Genomic DNA, 17,285 nt, shown 5'->3' on the forward strand with positions numbered 1-17,285 from the left:
AGAAATCTGGATTTTCTACAATTAGGATTAGAGATGAAGCTGGCCTTGAGTACCATCAAGGGCCAGGTGTCGGCCTTATCAGTGTTGTTTCAACGGCCGCTTGCTTCGCATTCTCTGATCCGAAACTTTATACAGGGGGTGATGCGTCTTAATCCTCCGGTTAAGGCGCCCCTAAACCCCTGGGACTTGAACTTGGTTCTATCGGTGTTACAAAAACAACCTTTTGAACCAATACGTCAGATTCCTTTGGTCTTACTGACGAGGAAACTAATTTTCCTGGTAGCTATCTCTTCTGCTAGAAGAGTATCAGAAATAGCAGCTCTTCCCTGTAAAGAGCCTTACTTGATTATACACAAGGATAGAGTGGTACTGCGCCCTCATCCTAGTTTTTTTACCGAAGGTGGTTTCAGATTTTCATCTAAACCAAGACATTGTGCTACCTTCCTTTTTTCCAGAACCTTGTTCTTCGGAAGAAAGGTCATTACATTCTTTGGATGTAGTAAGAGCAGTCAAGACCTATCTGGAGGCAACTGCTCAGATTCGCAAGACGGATGTCTTGTTCGTGCTGCCGGAGGGTCCCAATAGAGGACAGGCAGCGTCAAAAGCGACCATTTCTAAATGGATTCGACAGTTGATTATTCAAGCTTACGGTTTGAAACGGAAGGTTCCCCCGTTTCAGATCAAGGCACATTCCACAAGGGCTATTGGTGCTTCTTGGGCAGTGCATCACCGGGCCTCTATGGCTTAGATCTGCAAGGCCGCAACCCGGTCTTCAGTTCATACATTCACCAGATTCTATCAGGTGGATGTGAGAAGGCATGAGGATATCGCCTTTGGGCGTAGTGTGCTGCAGACAGCGGTACAGGGTCCTCAGGTCTGATAGCACCCTACTTGGTTGTGATTCCCCCCCCTCAGTTGGCATTGCTTTGGGACATCCCATCAGTAATTACTGTGGCTCTGTGTCCCGTGATGTCCGAGAAAAGAAAATAGGATTTTTTATTACAGCTTACCTGTAAAATCCTTTTCTTTCGACGGACATCACGGGACACAGAGGTCCCGCCCCTCTTCTAATACACCTATACTGCTTTGCTACAAAACTGAGGTATCCCTGGAAGGGGAGGGGTTATATAGGGGGTTGAACTTCCTGATTAGGGTGTGACCAGTGTCCAATACCTAGTGATACCCTATAACCCATTAGTAATTACTGTGGCTCTGTGTCCCGTGATGTCCGTCGAAAGAAAAGGATTTTACAGGTAAGCTGTAATAAAAAATCCTATTTTTATCACTCCCCACTGATTTTGCTCTTGGACAAACTAAAGTAAGAAACTATAAAGACGCCTGGTCACCAGTGATTTTAAACAATAAAGCTGCCCTCCTTATAGTGAAAAACTATATACACATTAAACCAGAAAAGCATACGGCGCTAATTGAGCCATAATAACATACATTAGAAAGTGTTATAAAAATCACCTAAAAAGTCCATAAGGAAGCATGATAAATCCCTCAGCATGTGGAGTAATCTTCTATGTTCAGGTGAATAATCCTCCAATAAGACAACAAATGCCACCACCACAGTGAGAAGTGCGCATTCGCCTACACTTCAGTGACCTCTAAATGAATTAAGGTCAATGAACGCTTTGGGATATTTGATAGCTCATCCAGATCGATCACAACCTCTTCATTAGATCTTCCAAAATTGTCCTATATCTCCCATCATCACTCCAAAGGATACCACCACAATAAGCCAGAAAAAAGTAATATAGTGTAGTATTTGCACCAAGTTTAAAAAGGTAATAAGGTATTGCACTCACTTGTAAACGTGCCCTGACTCGGCACAGATGTATACAGTCTTTCAAATATTAGCATGGCCGCATCTCCCTCAGGGATCCACGTGCATTCCACCACCTGGAAATTCGGGATGGACATAATGTCAGAACAAACCCACAAGTGAGGACACCCGTGGGGCCTCGACTATTTTCTCTACTTGTGTCCTCAGGAGGCCTCTTGGACAAACTAGACTGTGTTTACTACACTGTGGCGACCCATCACAAACACGTCCACGACCCAATTTGGGTCTCAACCTTTGGTTTGGTAAAGCTTTAATTATATAAAATATCTTAAGCCTCAATTCACAACTATTCATTTATGCTCATGTTTTTTGTGCCTAACCCTAATAGAAATCCCATTCTCTTCAACACAGGCTTTTTATGTCTTTATACTCAGTCAATTGAAGCTCGCTTCTCAAAGGTTTTTGTATCCGTGTCTTGGCTTCAGAGACTTCAATGGAAGTGGCTGTAAACACATGACATGATGTTTTCACCTGCATTTTTGGGCCTAACAACTGTCATCTACACTTCTCCTCCTCTCCTCCCACCCAGAAGTTTACATACATGTACAAAAAAGCCTGTAAAACACTTTAAAAACTTGTGGATGTGCATGCAAATACGTGCAAAAAAAAAAGATGTATAAGCACTTACTACGTGGCTACCAGGTGTTAATGTACAGTGGGCTAAGGGCCCATTCATATGGACATATTAAAAAGTACTCCTGTGCGAAGGGCTGTGTTTGCTGCACAGAATGCATAGATGTTCTGTGCATCTGTGTGCAGGCAGTCCCATTCAAGTCATTAGGGATTCATCGGCCACCCCCAATTTGACATCCGTGTGAGTACGGGTGAACTCACACTGTCTTTCAGATGTGAAATTGGGAACAGCGGCTGTGTCTGTGCAGCTGCTGCATCCCAAATGACAGCAATGGGACTGCCTGCACGTTTATTCATATAATACCAGTGCATCCCATGCAAGAAAACCTTTAGGAATGCCCCGTGTGAACAAGGCCTCAATGGGAAATGTAAATATCTGTGAAACTGCATTGATTGAACTTGTTAAACTTTTGGTTTTATTTACAACCTATCATTAGCACAAAAGGCAAAATCTGTGTCCAGCGCAGTGGAAGAAGGCCGAAGTTCAGAACTGGAGTCATCTAAGTCCAAGACTGAACTGTTCAATGACGAGAAGGCTTTATTAAGAATGCTTGCAGAAATCCGATTCATCAATGCAGAGGTTAGTGTTTGAGCTGAAAATACTGTTTCCTTTTGATTTTATCCATAGCGCATTAATCACGTTGCTTTCGTAGCCCAAAGCGTTAGAAATCAAGTTGTGAAGAAGAAACCTAAAAGCACCAAGAAGTAACATACATGCATATTTCTGCACATTTGAGGGGTTTCATGTTATTTAGGGATAATTTACGTAGGAAGGTTCCTTCTTTTGCTGCTGAGTAATTTAAAGGAAACCTACCACAACATAAACAAGGAGACTGCCATTGGTTATCCTTCCTTCTGAAAATGCTAATTGCTTTGGCTGTTTTGCTAACGTGATTATCTTGCTTCAAAAACAATATGTAAATTAGGAGTTCTGACCTATCTCTGTCTTTCCTGATTTGTGTTTTCAGAGGTAAATGGAAACCCCCATTTATTTTAACCGCCTGTAAAGATTAATTGTTTGTGGCACATTGGCTAAGGCTTCATGCACATGTAGAAAGCATTTTTGCAGTAGCGTTTTTTAGCTTTTGCGTTTTTCAGCCTTTCTTTTTAGCAAAACTATACTCCCACAAAAGCTTATGGCTCAAAAACGCTCACGTACGCTGAATAGCTGTGTTTTACTGTGTTTTCTAGCTTTTTTCAGAGTTAGAGCATTTTTACAGCTGAAAAACTCCTCTCAAAACCCACTAGTTCTGGGTTTTTTTGCCAGCCAGAAAATGCCACTGCCAAAAAAAGCTGATAACAGCCTTTGTGTGGATGGACACATAGGATAACATGCTGGGGAATTTACTGGCTGCAGAAAAAATGCCTGAAGCCAAAAACAGGAGCCGTAAAAACGTCCAGTGTGCATGAGGACTTAATGGCCCAATAGTATAAAACTATTCATGGCCCAAAATGGTATAAAACAAATTCATGCTCTACAGGTAGATACTCTAAATTTAATTAAAATGTTAGTGGAACCAAAACTGATATTTCAATTTTTAGTAGCTGCTTGAGAGGTAAGCCACTTAAGGGTTTATGCTATCTAGGGATAGATCTCTGCTCCTCAGTCTCTAGAACGACACACCTATCGCAATTGTTAGAAGGGGTTTGCACTCTACTTGTTGGATATTGCATGCAAATAACATGCTTACTTGTTCCTCCTGTAGTGTCAAAGATTAAAAAAAACGCCTGCAAGTTCATTCAGTTTTTAGCCAGTGTCACTGCTCAATTCCAGTCTAGACTTTGGTTGCTAATATTATTTGCTCTTTTCAAAATAAGCCTCCCTATTATGTGGGTTCCCAAGCAAGTTTGCATGAGAAGGAACCAAGCGCCAAACGATCAATTCAAAAGCCTGTATATCTTTTATTCTTGACAGTAAAGTGACAACTGGTGGAAAGAGGTATCTAACACATTTCAGGGGGGGGGGGGGGATCCCCCTTCATCAGGGCTTTAACACAGATTAATACATGAATAATGAGTGGTGCACATGGTTTTCACACAAACTCTTCAAGTGCGGCTGCCGGTCCCGTTCACTATAACAAGGCAGCTTCAGCAATCCGCACAGCCAACAATTATCTGCAGTGATCTCTGGCTGTGCAAACAACCACGAATAGCTTTGGCCACTGGGCAACCTGTCATTATAATGTACGAGGCCTGCAGCCGCACCTAGCTGCTCACAGCAGCAGCATCAGAATCAGGAAGAATCCTGCTGCTGTTATTCGCACTGGGCTAAATTGCTGGTATTAAAGTGGATGTAAACCCAATGTCATCCTTTCTAAACTACTGCCATAGGGGTTATCTATAAGGATATACATGCCTCCTGCATGTATCTTTACCTGTCAAATGTCTCCCCTCTGTCTGGTATTAGACCCGAAAAACTGCAGATTCTGTGGGTGGGTCTGTTGTCTGGAGCTCGGTGGGTGGAGTCGTGATGTCAGTAGACTCCCCGCCCACCTCTACACTCCCCTTGTCAATATGCATTTTCTCCTGTGTATTTCTAACACTGAACTTCTGCTATGATCTCTAACATCCAGTGAAAAGACAGGAAAGTAACCACATGACTTCAGCATGCCAAATCATGGTGAGGTGTGGAACAGCCAATCCTTGCAGAGCTGCTGAAGAAAGGAGTGGGGTTGGGAATTAAAACATACTGCATGTCTCTTAGGCTAGTGCACGAGATATGTAAATGACGTGTCACTCACAGCAAGGGGGAGAATGTGACAAAGTTTTTCTCAGTTTGTCAAGAATTGTCTCACTGAACAATAAAAGGGGATTGCTCAGAGATGGATTAACTCTGTGTGGCAAGACTGGGCTCAAATGATAACAAATCTTATACTCTACAGTATGATTAAAAAAAGAAAAAACATTTCGGGTTTACATCCACTTTAATGTAGTCATAGGCGGGGGGAAAAGCAGCTTCAAAAATGCGCCTTTTCAAATGTGTTTAGGAGCATCAAATGCTTGGGAATCTATTTTTTTTTATTGGCCAGGATATTAATTTATTCTGGCCATTGAAATTAAAAAATGCTCAAGCGCTAAACACTTTCCACACCTTTATTCAGATTTAGGAACATCAGATGCTTTTTATGCTCAAAAGCTACTCCCCCTGAATGTGACTTTGGTGGGGGGGGGGTGGGGGAGGGGGGCGGTTCTGCCTCTAAACTCCTAAACTCCTAAATTCCTAAATTCCTATAATGTGCATGGACAAACAGGTTAATATGGAGTGGCTAAACAATAAAGGCAGCGCTACATATGCAAAAAGTGTTAAATCATAAACCATTTAAAGTGCAATAAAAATAATATAACAAATAAATAAAGTGCGAAGTGCTTGCTTGTGCAACAATGTCCATAAATTAATTCAGGAATTTTGTAATTAAAGTGATACTAAACCCAGGACCCTGCATTCACTATATCTGGTCTCCCACAGTACACAGAACATGGAAATGCAATTATTTTAGTAAATATAAACCGCTAAATACCTTTTCTCATCAGCAGTACATAGCAGTCTTATGACTTCTACCAGTGTCTGGTTAAGGCTTGTAGGAGGAGTTGTCATTCTCCTCTTAATGTGCTATGAGGCTGCATGACCCCAGACCCTATGTCTGGACAGTGCTGATTGGCCCTTTCTTGGCCCCAAGAAAGAAAAAAAAAAACACTCTCTAGCAATACACACCAAACTGAGCATGTGCAGCGTCCCCCCAAGGTTCTATTCTATCAGGAGATGGATTGCTGACTATAGAAGATCAAAGAAGACAGGATCAACAGCCTTTTTACACAATGCAGAGGATTAACCCCTTAGGTTCCACAGTGAGCATAACAAGCATGCTTTACTGCATATACACAATGATTTTACCATTGTGGGTTTAGTAACACTTTAATACTGATTATTAAGCAAAGGTCCATGTATTTGGGTAAAGTAAAAGTGTCCCCACACTTCCACTTCCTGTTGAAAATAAAAGTGCTTCCATCACAGTGTGCTTCTACCACTCAAGGAGGCTCTTACCAGATCCAATGGATCATTATATTATAAATGGTCAGACAGAGCTCAAATAAATTAGACTACCTGGTGTCCCGACCTTCACTAGGTTCCTCTCATCCACCATGAAATATTACCACCAAAATGAAAATGAATACAGATCCAGCTTGAAGTAAGACCTGGTTTTAATAAAATACACAATAGCACCAAAATTGAGTAGCACAAAAATGCTCAGAATATAAAAAGACAATTACAGCATTTCCAATAGCAGCTATCCCAATGTAGAAAGCTAAAACAAAACTGGTCGGGGCTCCAGAGGTCGGCGGGTGTTCGCGATGATGTCACGTTGCAGCCATGCCCAACATGTTTTGTTGGAAATGACGTTGTCGGGAGACAGGCTAGCCTGTTACACATTGTTGCACAAGCACATTACACTTTATTTATTTGTTTTATTAATTAAGAAAGTAATTCGTTGGACTTGTTTACAGGGAAAACAGAGACAGAACTCCCAATCCCTAAATTGCAAACCAAAAACATGAAGAGGGAGACTGATGGCTGGCTGATCATTATTGTTTTCTGAAACGCAAGCTATTGCATGGTCATCCTGACGTTTGATTGTTAATTCTGTAATGTATTTTTTAAATATGTTAAAATAAAATTTATACTTTTATATTAACCTTCGCTGGATTGGCTCACTGTTAACAGACACACTATCTCCCCTTCAAAATCCCATTTCATTAGAGAGAGTTTTATCTCCCTCTTCATTTTTTTGGTTTATATGTTATATTATTTTTATTGCATATTTAATAGGTTTATGAATTAACACTTTTTGCATATGTACCGCTGCCTTTTAATATATTTACTGTTTAGCGATTTGTATCACAATTGTTTGGTGGCTGCTTCATTTTTTAAATTTTTGATCTTGTACGTGGATTTCTGTATATTTTAACATGAAGGGGCATTTAGAGGCGGAGAAAAAAAAAAGCTCAAACACCTGTAATAGCAGTGTTTTTGAGCTCAAGTGTGCATGAGGCCTTATAGATTTGGGTCAACTTTTCCTAATGGTCAGATAATTTGCTACTATTACAAAATGAGTCCCAGGTGTTTAATGACTCAAGCATAACCTTACAACTTCATATACTGTATGTAAAATGTGCATTACAAAGTGACAGTCATTTCTGTATTGCAGTGGTATAAGATGCTATTTCCCTTTTATGCTGCCAAGTTTTTGGTTTGGGCACTGGCTTTATAATGGCCTTGGGAATGGTAGGGTCAGTCTTGAGGCAGTGGATGCTACATGAGGTTACACGCTTAAATTGAGGTGCTGTCAAAGATTTGTAAGTACTGGTGCTATGGAATATATTATCTATTTGGAGTATATGGAAACATTTACCTTGCCTTTAATTGCTTGAAGTGCAAAGGTTCTCACTGCTTAAAGAAGAACTGCAGTCTGCTCACACAATTTGTAATAATAAACATCTTTGCCATTCTGAAGCTTCCCTCCAACCACTTTGAATATTATTTTATATACAGTTGTGCTCATAACTTTACATACCCTGGCAGAATTTATGATTTCTTGGCCATTTTTCAGAGAATATGAATGATAACACAAAAACTTTTCTTTCACTCATGGTTAGTGTTTGGCTGAAGCCATTTATTATCAGTCAGCTGTGTTTACTCTTTTTAAATCATAATGGCAACAGAAACTACCCAAATGACCCTGATCAAAAGTTTACATACCCCAGTTCTTAATACCGTGAATTGCACACTTTAACATCAATGACAGCTTGAAGTCTTTTGTGGTATTTGTGGATGAGGCTCTTTATCTTGTCAGATGGTATAGCTGCCCATTCCTCTTGGCAAAAAGCCTCCAGTTCCTGTAAATTCTTGGGCTGTTTTGCATGAATTGCACATTTGAGATCTCCCCAGAGTGGCTCAATGATACTGAGATCAGGTGACTGAGATGGCCACTCCAGAACCTTCACTTTATTCTGCTGTAGCCAATGACAGGTCAACTTGGCCTTGTGTTTTGGATCATTGTCATGTTGGAATGTCCAGGTTCGTCCCATGCGCAGCTTCCTGGCTGATGAATGCAAATGTTCCTCCAGTATTTTTTGATAACATACTGCATTCATCTTACCAACAATTTTCACCAAATTTCCTGTGCCTTTGTAGCTCACACATCCCCAAAACATCAGCGATCCACCTCCATTCCACAGTAGGAATGGTGTACCTTTTCATCATGGGCCTTGTTGACTCCTCCCAAAAGGTAGTGTTTATGGTTGTAGCCAAAAAGCTCAATTTTGGTCTCATCACTCCAAATGACTTTGTGCCAGAAGGTTTGAGGCTTGTCTCTGTGCTGTTTGGCGTATTGTAAGCGGGATACTTTGTGGCATTTGCGTAGTAATGGTTTTCTTCTGGCGACTCAACCATGCATCCCAACTTTCTTCAAGTGCCTCCTTATTGTGCATCTTGAAACAGAGAGTCCTGTATTTCACCTGAAGGTATTTGTGGGTTTTTCTTTGCATCTCGCACAATTTTTCTGGCAGTTGTGGCTGAAATTTTAGTTAGTCTACCTGACCGTTGTTTGGTTTCAACAGAACCCCTCATTTTCCACTTGATTAGAGTTTGAACACTGCTGATTGGCATTCTCAATTCCTTGGATATCTTTTTATATCCCTTTCCTGTTTTATACAGTTTAACTACCTTTTCCCACAGATCCTTTGACAATTCTTTTGCTTCCTCCATGATTCAGAATCCAGAAACGTCAGTGCAGCACTGGATGAAAGGTGCAAGGGTCTGTCAGGAGTCTAGAAACTCATTGACCTTTTATACACACACACACACTAATTACAAGCAAGCAGATCACAGGTGAGGATGGTTACCTTTTAATAGCCATTCAAACCCCTTTGTGTCAACTTGTATGCATGTTATCAGGCCAAAATCACCAGGGTATGTAAACTTTTGATCAGGGTCATTTGGGTAGTTTCTGTTGATTTAAAAAGAGTAAACACAGTTATAATAAATGGTCAGACATAATAAATGGCTTCAGCCAAACACTAACCATTAGTGAAAGAAATGTTTTTGTGTTATCATTCATATTCTCTGAAAAATGGCCAAGAAATCATAAATTCTGCCATAAGCTCATGAGCACAACTTTATACTGTGATTCTGTACTTCCCAAATATGCTGCAGAAATCTCCCTCCACTAAGTCTAGCTGCATCCATTTTAATGGTGGGCAGCTGAAGCTGCTGCCTGTTCACATCCTGGATTTACACAGAGGCACACTCCCAGCTCTGCAGCCCTGCAGCTCTCATTGGCCCTCTTATGACTCACCCCCCCCCCCTTTCCTGGCAAACTCTTACAAGAGTGCGAGAGAGCTGTGCATGATGTCATAAGCCTAGGCTTTTTATCAGACAAGATACAGGAAGAAAACTGGCAGAAAAAAAGTTTTACTATCCAAAGTTAAAACAACAAGAGCAGATTTATTAGATGGAAAGTTGAAAAAATGACTGAAGGTCCGCTTTAAGACACTTATGAGTAGACAATGTTCTAACAAAGGAAATATTATGAACATTATATCTGTATATAAAGAAAAATAACATAATCAAATCCTAAACGCTGCAAGACCATTCATTACTAAAGCATATTATGTTGAAAGGTAAGAACAGCTCATTCCTGTGGTTTTCAAGAACAAGACATTCAGTACCTTATCGATTTAAAATAGTTTAGAATAGCAATTTTTGAGCAGTGTTTGCACCAAAATACTTGATCAATATCCATAAGCTAGTCCAAAATTATGCATATGAGCTAAAATATCTAAAATGTATTTTTGTATTTTCTGCTACTGATGTACAATGTTTCCACATTATAATGTACTCATATGGGGGTGGATTTACTAAACCTGGTAGCCAATCAACTTCTAACTTCAGCTTGTTCAATTTAAGCTTTGACAATAATACCTGGAAGCTGATTGGGTATTATGCAGAGCTGCACCAGATTTTCCACTCTCCAGCAAATCAACCCCATGGTCTTTGTTGACTGTCTTTCAGGCTACGATACACTTATTGAAGTCAGAGGGTTGTAAAATCAATGAACGTCCCATCCCACCAGAAGACACAAGTATGCGCCCAGCATCTTATGTCCCTGTGAATCTGGAGGAAGACCCAGAATGGATTGTTTATAGGTAAGAACGTGCTACCATGCTTACAAGTGATAAGAATAAAAAAAATATTAATAGGTTGACATATTTTTATAATTGGCATATAATTTTATATTTTTTCGCTCATTAGCGCCTTGAGGCGATTCAGTTCGCATTTGCAGCGCTCTATAAATTTTTCATTCATGCATTCATATTTTTGGTAAAGCAAACCCATAGTTAAAGCTGAACCAGATATATAAAAAAAACACATGTAAATGCAATGACTCTGTATTAATACCATCCTCCTGTTATTGCACCTGCACTAAATCGAGAGTGGTAGGTGCCATTCTAGGAGCCAATCAGGTGTGCTGCATGCACATTTGTGTACCTTGCTGAGAGAAGGAAAGCAGAGGGATGACTTCATTGGTCTGCTGTTGCTCCCTAACTATCCAATTAAAGGCTGGGGACAGAGAGGTGTCCATTGCGTCCATGGTGGTTTGCATAACTTTTATAGAGAAAAGTCAGCTCACCAATCCAGGTGTGCTGTCTGGAAGGCTTTGTATATCTCAGCAATTGGTGAGCAGAAATACAGTACTTTTCCAAGTAAAACAGGAAACTTATTACGTATTTCAACTTTGTAATGTAACTGTTTGCCTAGAGTTTAGCTTTAAAAATATAGTCTTTATTAAAGATGAATACAAATTTCAACGTTCTAGCAAATTTTAACATTCCAAAATTTGTTTTGCACTCACTTCTAATACTTGGCCGCCCGAGGCTGTGATCTGGACAGTGGGCCATTGCACCTTGCAAAGCTTGCGAGCTGTCACTTGATCGGTAATTTCCCTCCTCCTCAATGTCATACATTATTGCCTTAGCTGAAATTCTGATAAAAATTCAAGGTAGAGATATGCCATAGAAAAACTCTATGGAGCACACAGGTTACTTTTATGCACCTCAAGCATGGGCTGCTCTCTCTTCTTTGTTTTTACCCGTTTTGGGCAGCCTGACCTTTCATTTTTAGCATTGCCAAGAAAGATATAATCTATAAGAAGGATTCTTTATCCTGTTGAAGCTTTAGTAATGAAAACTTTTTAGCTCTGGACATTGAAAAAGTTACGTGAATAGAGACTTTCCAGGTCATTTGTGATATATGTTGACAATGTTGATTCCTGTTTGTGATGTTAGTGCCTGGAGCCGCTTGTGGTTCTGTTTATCTGGTTCCCAGCAGGTTCTGGTTCAGTGATCATACGTGTACTTTAGGGATGCTGTCATTATCAATAAAGAACAATACAATTACATGGAATTGAATAGCATGAGAATCACAAGTTAGGCTGTGAACACACAAGGTTGGTCGTTAAATGGGGACTAAAGCCTAAATTATATTTACATGATTTACTGCATGTAAGATAAGGATCTTCTAATAAGATCTTTGTAAAGTAGATATAAACAATAACAAGATTTTATTTATCCTTTTTCTTTTCATAAAATATTGTTTTTCTTATTTGTACCTTTCTGATACTAACAGCCTTGGACCATACTTGGCAATGTGTGTTGGACACCTGACCATCATGCTTAGCGATCTTGCCCATTACATCCCTCTCCAAAGCCATAGGCATATTATGGAGTTGCCCCCAACCCCCCCCTCCTTTGGATTTTGCAGTTATTCTGCAGCTATTTGTGCCCACTCAGCCAAAAGAGCAGGTTCTGATGTTAACCACTTCAGCCCTGGAATATTTGGCTGCCGAATGACCGGGTCATTTTTTGCGATTTGGCACTGCGTCATTTTAACTGAGAATTACGCGGTCGTGCGACGCTGTACCCAAACAAAATTGATGTCATTTTTTCCCACAAATAGAGCTTTCTTTTGGTGGTATTTGTTCGCCTCTGCTGTTTTTATTTTTTGCACTATAAACAAAAAAAGAGCTACAAAATACAATATTTTGTACTTTTTGCTATAATAAATATCCCCCTTTTTTTTTTTTAAGCAAATTTTTTCTCAGTTTAGGCTGATATGTATTCTTCTACATGTTTTTGGTAAAAAATAAAATCAAAATAAGCGTATATTGATTTGTTTGCGCAAAAGTTATAGTGTCTACCAAATAGGGGATAGATTTATAGCATTTTTATTATTATAATTTTTTTTACTAGTATTGGCGGCGATCTACGATTTTTATCAGGACTGCGAAATTATGGTGGACACATCGGACACTTTTGACAAATTTTTGGGACCATTGGCATTTATACAGTGATCAGTGCTATAAAATGCACTGATTATTGTAAAAATGTCACTGGCAGAGAAGGGGTTAACACTAGGGGGCGATCAAGGGGTTAACCGTGTTCCCTGTGTGTGTTTCTAGCTGTAGGGGGAGGGGACTGACCTAGAGGAAATGACAGATCGTGGTTCCTAGCTATTAGGAACACACGATCTGTCACTCCTCACAGAACAGAACAGGGATTTGTGTGTTTACACACACACATGTCCCTGTTCTGCCTCTCATGCCAGCGATCGCTCATGTCCGGCGGTCATTGCGACCGTTGGCCACGAGCATCGGCACCCCCGCAGTGCAGCGGGCGCAAATGCTATCCCAATCCCGCGAGCCGACGTATAGCTACGGCGGTTTGCGGGATCATGCCAGCCTGCTGCAGCATAATGAGGGCGGCTGGTCAGCAAGCGGTTAAACAAGCAGACCTGGTTCTCAGTCAGTGGGCTTAATTCACAAAGAGTTATTTTCCCCCCACCCCATAATGTAGATTTGCTTTTTATATTTCTTTTAGAGACTGGATTACCCAGCTTTCGGCATATGCAATGGATAATTTTTTGAAAGCTGCAGAGTTGGGTGTGGAGCTACAGGAGGCGTGGGTTACTCACAATGCAGCTGTGTACATCCTTAACCACAACAAACATATTATCGGTTCTGGGAGGTTATCCATTCTTGTTGAGCCACTGAAGAAACTTCTTACAGCAGTCAAGAAAACTGGACATAATGGGTGAGTTTCTGTTTTTTCATGTCTCCAGCCATGGTTGGCCTTATTGTCATACTTGCAACAGAAATACAGACATGAACCATTGGTAGGTACAATGTAGCAACACGGACATCACCTCCTTGTATGGCCAGCTTTCCTCTGCAGAGAATCACTTGCAGTCAATGTAGTCAAAGTAAAGTAACCACATGTTAAATATGTGCATGTTGACCGATAAGAGAAGTTTAGGACTTTTTAAAACTTTCAGTCCACCTCCCTAGTCCCCCAAATACTCTGAGTACTCTAAGCACTCCTGCTCATTCCCAACACACATTCTTACCTCCAACAGCAGCAGCCTCCCTTGTCTACACCCTGGTTCTTTGTGCACAACCCAATAGATTTTTACCATGCAGGATGTAGACGATGCAGGAGGCTTCTGCTGTTAGAGGGCATTAGTGAGCATCTCTGGGGTAGGGCCTTCATTTTTTCTGGAGTCCTCATTGTTCAGACGTAATGAATGCATATCATTCTGAAATAACATGCTGGTCTAGTGATGATACAGCCATGACAATTCTAGTACCTGAATTGCAGTCTTTTTTGTTTTTTGACTGTGTGAGTTGTCACTGGGGAAAGGTGACTAAGCAAACATTTCTGCTGGCCTTCTTCAGCAGACTGGTGACATCATTAAACCAAGATGCTCTTCTCAGGTCTAGGCACAGTCACTTGGCTGGCTCTCAAGGACTGTTTTTTTTAATGGTTCAGTGAAAATATTTCTTTCTCGAACATCACGGGACACAGAGCCACAGTAATTACTGATGGGTTATATAGGTATCACTGGTGATTGGACACTGGCACACCCTATCAGGAAGTTCAACCCCCTATATAATCCCTCCCCCTTGCAGGGATACCTCAGTTTTTACGCCAGTGTCTTAGGTGATGGACGTGTAAAGATGTCCTGTGCTGAGCTCCAAAGGGAATATCCTAAGATCCTATACTGGGGCAAGCCAGGCGAACCGGATCCATTCAAAGTGTTCTTTTCATGGCCGAATTGAATGGTACCCGGGCCTCGTGTCCGAAGAAACGAGGTTTTACCCGTAATGCTTCTCTTTTTAGAGAGCTGGACCCCGCAGATCAGAAAATGGCTTTAAACTTCCTAATTTCTGGCGAGGTGCTTTACGGTCCCAGAACTGTTGGATCCCCCTACTGATGGGGGCCCCAGTCTCTGACGGTTTTTTCAAACGGAGCCCACTGTGAGAGGTGAAGATTGGGTCTGTGTAAACGGCACCCTGCGGCTGGATAAGGTAAGAGGAGATTCCACAGAATTTTTGAGTTCTAGTGGCTTTTCTCCTTTAAGGTAAATGCATGCTATGCCTATTGTGACCACCGGGGGCTGCCAAGAGCACAAACCTACACATGCTGAATGTCTGTCTCAGGTGTTGTAATCGCTGTGTATGTCCCAGCGTATCAAGCAGGCTGCAAGCAGGTAAGGTGGATGGGGGGATTTCTCATGTTTGAATGTTCCCCCCCAGGCTAGAGAGGGGCCACAGGGGTCTAGAAAGTGGTTATACCACCCGGGCTCTGTGGCCTAATGGCCACCATCTCTGAAGATAGCCGTTCAGGCAAATCTTGTTACCAGTCTCCCTCCTTCCCCCCCCCCATCCCCAGCCTTTTCTCCAGAGCATGACAGGAGAGTCGGCAGTGCGGGAAGCGCTCGTTTTTTTCAAAACTCGAGGGGGGGGGGCGGTAGAGGAGGGGGCGGGATGTCAGCACAGAGTGTTTAGACTCCCACTCAGGCCAGCTGCAGGCTATTAAAGGCACTCTGTACAGGTGCACTCAGCCTTCTGAGAGACACAGAGCTGACGGTCGCATGTAAGGTGGGACACAGGCATTCTCCTAGGCAGCATTTACTGAAGTAACACCAGACTGAGCATTGGGTAGCAAGGCTTTTAGCCAGACTACATCGCTCAGCGGACAGTGTTCATTTGTATACCTCACACCTTGTTGCTTTGCACTATGGGTAGAAGAGGTTCAAGCACCCCAGGAACCAGAGACACTAGGGGATCTCGTTCAGGTTCTGAGGGCCCCCTGTCGGCAGCATCCTTCCCCCCTAAGGATGGGCCAGGGACGGCTAGCCAGGGAGAGCCATCGGGGTCAGGGGCTACACCTGCTTCTGGCACTTCAGCCCCTGTATATATTACACAAGAGGTTTTTTCCTCAACCATTAATGGTCTAGAGGAAAGATTAATGGCCGTGATTACGTCTTCACTCAGTGGAAGAAAACGCACTAGGCTTTCCTCTGTTCCCCAAGACCCTCAGACAGAGGAGCTCTGGGATAAAGGAGATGAATCCCTTTCAGAGGATCGGGATGGGATGGATGATTCCTCTTCGGAGGATTCAGGTGGAGAGGGACCCTCTGCGACTTCCCAAGAGGAGAAAGTCTTAGTGCAGATCCTCACTGGATTGGTCCGCTCCACATTTAAGTTGCCCATACCTGAAACTGCTAAAGAATCCTCTTCTGCTTTGGGGTCACTGAAACCTTTCCAAGCAGCACATGCTTTTCCTGTTCATACTTTACTTGAAAAGCTTATTTATTCTGAGTGGGATCACCCAGACAAACGTTTTTTCCGCCGAGAAAGTTTTCAACACTTTATCCGATGGAAGAAAAGTTTATTAAAATGTGGGGAATACCAGCTATTGATGCCGCCATTTCCTCCATAAATAATAGCCTGACTTGTCCTGTAGACAATGCTCAGATGCTCAGGGATCCTGTAGATAAAAGGATGGAATCCCTATTGAAGGATGTTTTCTCCTTAGCAGGATCAGTGGCCCAACCTGCAATAGCAGCGATTGGAGTCTGTCAATACTTAAGAGACCATGTTAAGCAGGTCATCAAAGTATTACCTGAACAGCAGGCCCAGGGGTTTGCTAACCTTCCAGCGGCCTTATGCTTTGTGGTTGACGCCATTAGAGATTCTATCGTGCAAACCTCCCGTCTTTCACTGGGGTTGGTGCATATACGTAGAATCCTATGGTTGAAAAATTGGTCAGCCGAAGCACCATGTAAGAAGCTACTGGCTGGGTTTCCATTTCGTGGTGCAAGGTTGTTTGGAGAGGACTTGGATAACTATATCAAGAGAATCTCTTGTGGGAAAAGCACTCTCTTACCTGTCAAAAAGAAGAGTAAGCGTCCCTCTTTCAAACGGACTCTTTCCCCAGCGCCGGGGGCTTCAGCCTCCAGGCAGTCTCGACGGCCGCCTCCATCGGGGTCCAGAGACAAGAGTCAACCCCAGGGACAAAAGAAGTCCTGGGGAAAGAAGCCTACTAGGCAAAACACTAAGACCTCTGCATGAGGGGGCGCCCCCGCTCACTCGAGTGGGGGGAAGACTGCGACAGTTCTCAGAGCTCTGGCAGGAGGACTTCCAGGACAGATGGGTAGTCTCCACGGTAACCTTAGGGTACAAGCTGGAGTTTCAGGAATTCCCTTCTCCTCGGTTCCTCAGATCAAATGTTCCCAGAGACCCAGAGAAGAAGCAGTCGCTCCTTCTAGCGTTAGAGCGACTTTTGTCGCAGGAGGTCATTATGATAGTTCCCGCAAAGGACCAGGGATTGGGCTTCTATTCCAACCTTTTTACGGTCCAAAAGCCAAATGGGGATGTCAGGCCCATTTTGGACTTAAGGGATCTGA

At 42.2% G+C, this 17,285-nt stretch overlaps 1 protein-coding gene across 2 annotated transcripts in view; it reads left to right on the plus strand.

The window, feature by feature from the left end:
- Positions 1-17,285, plus strand: part of CFAP46 (cilia and flagella associated protein 46) — a 333,386-nt gene that overhangs the window by 76,699 nt on the left and 239,402 nt on the right. For both annotated transcript variants that reach the window (XM_073596084.1, XM_073596086.1), the window contains exons 17-19: positions 2,920-3,062; positions 10,551-10,684; positions 13,415-13,627. In XM_073596084.1, coding sequence (XP_073452185.1) covers positions 2,920-3,062; positions 10,551-10,684; positions 13,415-13,627 — 490 coding nt within the window. The remainder of the gene's footprint in view (positions 1-2,919; positions 3,063-10,550; positions 10,685-13,414; positions 13,628-17,285) is intronic.

The sequence above is a fragment of the Aquarana catesbeiana genome, linkage group LG08 (assembly GCF_042186555.1).
Source record: "Aquarana catesbeiana isolate 2022-GZ linkage group LG08, ASM4218655v1, whole genome shotgun sequence".
Taxonomy (NCBI): Eukaryota; Metazoa; Chordata; class Amphibia; order Anura; family Ranidae; genus Aquarana; species Aquarana catesbeiana.